Consider the following 5,252-nt stretch of genomic DNA (forward strand, 5'->3'; position numbering starts at 1 on the left):
ACTCAGTCATAATGTTCTTTAGAGAGCCAGCTAAATGACCTTTCTACCCTGTAACAGTTGTGTGATTCTGTAATCCTATTTTATATAACTTAGCCCTCAGGCAGGTGTTGATGAATTCAAAACATTCATTTGCCAAAGCCAACTAGCTATTTTTTCGTTGAGATATGAATAAAATGTAGTGGCAACAAGTCTGAATAGTCCATCTACTGTGACTTAATTACAGTGGACACACAGCACAGAAATAAGCCATCTGGCCTGACCACTCTATGCTACGTTTTGTGTTCTACTTGAGCCTCCTCCTATCTTTGCACTTGTAAATCTACCATCTTAACCCTTATCCGCCTCCCTCTCATATTTGTTTAGCCTCCTTTAGTTCAATATTTTTCCTACCACTGATGAGACACATCAGGAAGAGGGAGAGTTACCTGGATACTGTGTTTGAGAATGCAGCCACATCTCCTAAAGTAACTACCTCAAATTCTGTCAGTGGTCAAGGACAGGAAGAATGTGTCTACGAGCAAGGCAGGTAGAGGGATCCCACAAGTGGTGTTGAAGGAGCCTCAGCTCTTGAGCCTGTCTAACAGGTTTGAGATTATTACTCCCTGTGTGAATGAGAGTGGGGGCTGTAGAGAGGATGAGTAAACTGACCACAGCACTGTGGTATAGGGAGCCATTCAAGAGTGGGGAGAAAAGTGAAATGTAGCTGTAATCATGGATAGTTCAGTCAGGGGAATAGACATTGTTTCTGTGGCCAGGATCGAGAATCCCGAAGGTTGTGTTGCCTGCCTGGAGCCCAGGTTCAGGATATGTCATCTGGATTGTGGAGGAACTTGGAGTGGGAGGGGAAAGATCCAGTTGTTGTGATCCATGTAGATACCAATGATATAGATAGAAAAAGGAAATGGGTTCTGCTGAGGGAATATGAGCAGGTAGGGGCTAAAATAAAGAGCAGAACCATAAAGATAACAATCTGAGTTACTATCTGATCCACAAGCAAAGTGGCACAGGGTCAACAAGGTTAAAGAAGCAAACACGTGGCTCAAAGATTGGTGTGGGAGAAACGGGTCCAGATTCATGGGACATTAGCACCAGAACTGGGGAAGAACGGAGCTGTTCCAATGCGATGGGCTCCACCTGAATCATGCTGGGACCAGAGTCCTGGTGGCTCTCTGGGCTGTGGATAGGGCTTTAAGTTAAATAGTGGGTTCAGTTGCATTGAAAATTATGGAAAGAGTTAAAGAGGGAGATAGGGTTCAGCAGAGGTTATTGAAGTTTCCAGCATAAGTAAGAGACAGACAGAGAGTGTGGACAGGGTCAGGAATCTACCTTTAGGACAACTACGAGATGGGGGACAGTCAATGCAGGAGTGAGGGTGTTGTACTTAAATGCATGCAGTATACGAAACAATGTAAATGAGCTTGCAGTGCAGATTGAAATTGACAGGTATGATACTGTGTGTATCAGAGAGACATGGCTGCAAGGGGATCAAGACTTGGAACTAAACATCCAAGGATACGCATCCTATCAAAAGGACAGGAAGATGAGCAGAAGAGGCAGAGTTGCCTCATTGGTAAGAAATGAAATTAAATCGATAGCAAGAAGTGATGTAGAGTTGGAAGTTGTTGAGTCTGTGTGGGTACAGTTGAGGAAACGTAAAAGGGAAAAAGACCCTGTTGGGAATTGTATACAGGCCTTCTAGCAGTGGTCAGGATGTGGGGAAGAAAACAAATCAGGAGATAGAAAAGGCATGTGAACAAGGCACCATGACAATAATCATGAAGGGTATGGAGAGGGTGAATAGAGAGCAGCTGTTTCCCTTGGTTGAGTGGTTAATCATAAGAGGACATTGTTTTAGGGTAAGGTACAGGAGGTTCAGAGGGGATTTGGGAATAAAACCTTCTCACTCAGTGGGTGGTGGGAATCTAGAATGCACTGCATGGGAAGGTTGCAGAGGCCGGAAAACTTACAAGCTTTAAAAAGTATTTGGATGAGCACTTCATCATATCATAACATTCAAGAATAAGGGACAAATGCAGGAAATTGGGATTAGCGCACCTTCAGTGGTAGTTATGTCAGTGCAGACTCGATGGGCAGTTTGGCCTTTTCTGCACTGTATGAATCTATGAATCCATAAACTGACTGGTCTATAATTGTCTGGGCATGTCTGTCCACCCTCTTAAAGATAGCAATCACGCAAGCTATTTGCCAAGCTTCTAATACTGCACATTTAGAAATAAATCATTAAATATTTGCAATAAAGCCTTTGCTAACTCTTCCTTAAATTCTTTTAAAATATGCAGATGTAATTAAAGCATAGTCTGAGAATTAGGGCCAGATCATTTAGGAGAGATGTTAGGAAGCACTTCCACACACTGAAGGTGGTAGATGTTTGGAACTCTCGGCCCCAAGTGGCAGTAGATTAGTTGCTAATTTTAAATCTGAGATAGATCATTTTTTTAAACAAAGATATAAGGAATATGGACCAAAGGCAAGCATATTGAGATACACCACAGATCAGCCATGAATGGTGGAAAAGGCTCAAGGGACTAAATAGCCTACTCCTGTTCCTAGTTTCCTATAATTCATTTTGGCCAATAGTTTTATCCAGTTTGAATTTGATTAAGTTATTTGGTCAAGCCCTTTCAGGACTTTAGTACACCTATCGCATCATTCAATGTCATGTCAACCTGTGTGATCTCTCTGAGAGAAGTCATTATTATCGTGGTTGCCAGCTGTCAATGTGAGTTGTTCTTTTTGGGATTGGTGCTTGTTTCATTGATTCTTCATCTGACATTTAAAAGAGTAACCATTTAGCTCTGACATGCTATGTGCTTATAGCATTTTGTTCTATACTAGTGATAAAGAAGTTCCAAGTTTCTTTTCTCCAAAATGGTTGATATTACAAAGGCAAAACCCCTTAGTTTAAAAGTGAAAAATATAACATAAGAACATAAGAACTAGGAGCAGGAGTAGGCCGTCTGGCCCTTCGAGCCTGCTCCGCCATTCAATAAGATCATGGCTGATCCTTTCGCGGACTCAGATCCACTTACCCGCGTTCTCACCGTATCCCTTAATTCCTTTATTGTTAAAAAAAATCTATTTTTTTTTAAAAACATTTACTGAAGTAGCGTCAACTACTTCACTGGGCAAGGAATTCCATAGATTAACAACCCTCTGGGTGAAGAAATTCCTTCTCAGTTCAGTCCTAAATCTGCTCCCTCTAATCTTGAGGTTATGCCCTCTTGTCCTAGCTTCACCTGCCAGTGGAAACATCCTCTCTACTTCTATCTTATCTATTCCCTTCATAATTTTATATGTTTCTATAAGATCCCCCCTCAATCTTCTGAATTCCAATGAATATAATCCCAATCTACTCAGTGTCTCCTCATAAACCAACCCCCTCAACTCCGGAATCAACCTAGTGAACCTCCTTTGCACCCCCTCCAGTGCCAGTACATCCTTTCTCAAGTAAGGAGACCAAAACTGCACACAGTACTCCAGGTGTGGCCTCACCAGCACCTTGTACAGCTGCAACATAACCTCTCTGCTTTTTATTTCAATCCCTTTAGCAATGAAGGACAAAATTCCATTTGCCTTCCTAATTACTTGTTGTACCCGCAGACCTACCTTCTGTGATTCATGCACAAGGACACCCAGGTTCCTCTGCACAGCAGCATGCTGCAACTTTTTACCATTCAAGTAATAATCCTTTTTACTATTACTCCTACCAAAATGTATGACTTCACATTTATTTACATTGTATTCCATCTGCCAGACCTTTGCCCACTCACTCAATGTATCTATGTTCCTCTGCAAAGTTTCACAGTCCTCTGCACACTTTGCTCTGCCACTCATCTTAGTGTCATCTGCAAACTTTGACACCCTCACGTGGTCCCCAACTCCAAATCATCTATATAAATTGTAAATAACATCATCTTCTCAAAATATAGCCTTGCTGTGTCATTGCTGAATTTCAATTAACCTGCTTCCTGCACTGAATAGGTAGTCTTAAATTAAACCAGCTGACTAAATTGGAGATAGTAGGAACTGCTGATGCTGGAGTCTGAGATAATAGTGTGGAGCTGGAGGAACACAGCACGCCAGGCAGCATCAGAGAAGCAGGAAAGCTGATGTTTCTGGAGAAGGGTCCCGACCCGAAAAATCAGCTTTCCTGCTCATCTGAAGCTGCCTGGCCTGCTGTGTTCCTCCAGCTCCACACTGACTAAATTGGATCCTTTCATTAAGTGATCAAATTCTACCATGACGCAGGGCTCAGCAAAGCAATGGCAGCATGTTAGATCTCATGCAGCTGAATTAAAATAGGTTATAGAATGTTCCTCAGGAATTAGCTGCATCAGAGTACTGACGCTAATTCTCAACCCTGACTGGGAGTATCATAGTGTAACTTTCATGTTGAAGCATTCCAAAACAAAGGAACCCCTGTTACAATTATCTGTGTACCGTCACATCAGCTTTTATATAGTACCTGTAAAATACAAAATCATCCCAGGCAAGTTACAGGAGCATTATCAAACAGATTAGGACACCAAGCCACAAGCTGTCAGGACAGATGGCCAATAGCTTGTTCAAAAGAAAAATTTTTCTGAAGAAGGGTCTAGACTGAAACGTCAGCTTTCCCGCTCCTCTGATGCTGCTTGGCCTGCTGTGTTCATCCAGCTCTACACCTTGTTATCTCAGATTCTCCAGCATCAACAGTTCCTACTATCTCTGTAAATATTTTAAGGAGCATCTTAAAGGGGAAAAGTGGCTGACGGATTTACAGAGGGAATTCCAGAACTCAGGGCCTAGCCATCTGAAGTACGACTGGCAATAGTGGAACATTTAGAGTAAAGGATGTGCAACGGGCCAGAGTTGGAGAAACACAGTTGGTTATAGTACTCAAGAGGGCAACTCTTCAATTTTATCCATCACTTACTGCAGAAATTCCTTCTAACGTTTTTGCCTGCAATTTCTCTTTCTGCTGAGCCATCCATGGTAATCCCCACAATTTAATTCAGATAATGTGGGACATCACCTACATCGTATTATTGAAGCTGTCACAGTAAACCTAGAAAAATAAGTCCATTTGAACTTGGTTTTAATTGATTTCACCCTGGTTAGATGCACAGATACATGAAGATAGTTTATATTCACACTTTAGTACCATTCTTATGATTCCCAATCTCTACGAAACATACAATAAGCAGGGTCCCTGCTAATGAGCAGTTGGAGTTAGAGAAAATTGTGACCTA

At 41.9% G+C, this 5,252-nt stretch overlaps 1 protein-coding gene across 1 annotated transcript in view; it reads left to right on the plus strand.

Moving 5' to 3' along the window:
• The first annotated feature begins 395 nt into the window (after nucleotides 1-395).
• The window catches only part of rbm18 (RNA binding motif protein 18), a 21,022-nt gene continuing 16,165 nt past the window's right edge, over nucleotides 396-5,252 (plus strand). The window contains exon 1 of the mRNA XM_048613365.1: nucleotides 396-526. Coding sequence (XP_048469322.1) covers nucleotides 396-526 — 131 coding nt within the window. The remainder of the gene's footprint in view (nucleotides 527-5,252) is intronic.

The sequence above is a fragment of the Rhincodon typus genome, chromosome 28 (assembly GCF_021869965.1).
Source record: "Rhincodon typus isolate 14 chromosome 28, sRhiTyp1.1, whole genome shotgun sequence".
NCBI classification, from domain to species: Eukaryota; Metazoa; Chordata; class Chondrichthyes; order Orectolobiformes; family Rhincodontidae; genus Rhincodon; species Rhincodon typus.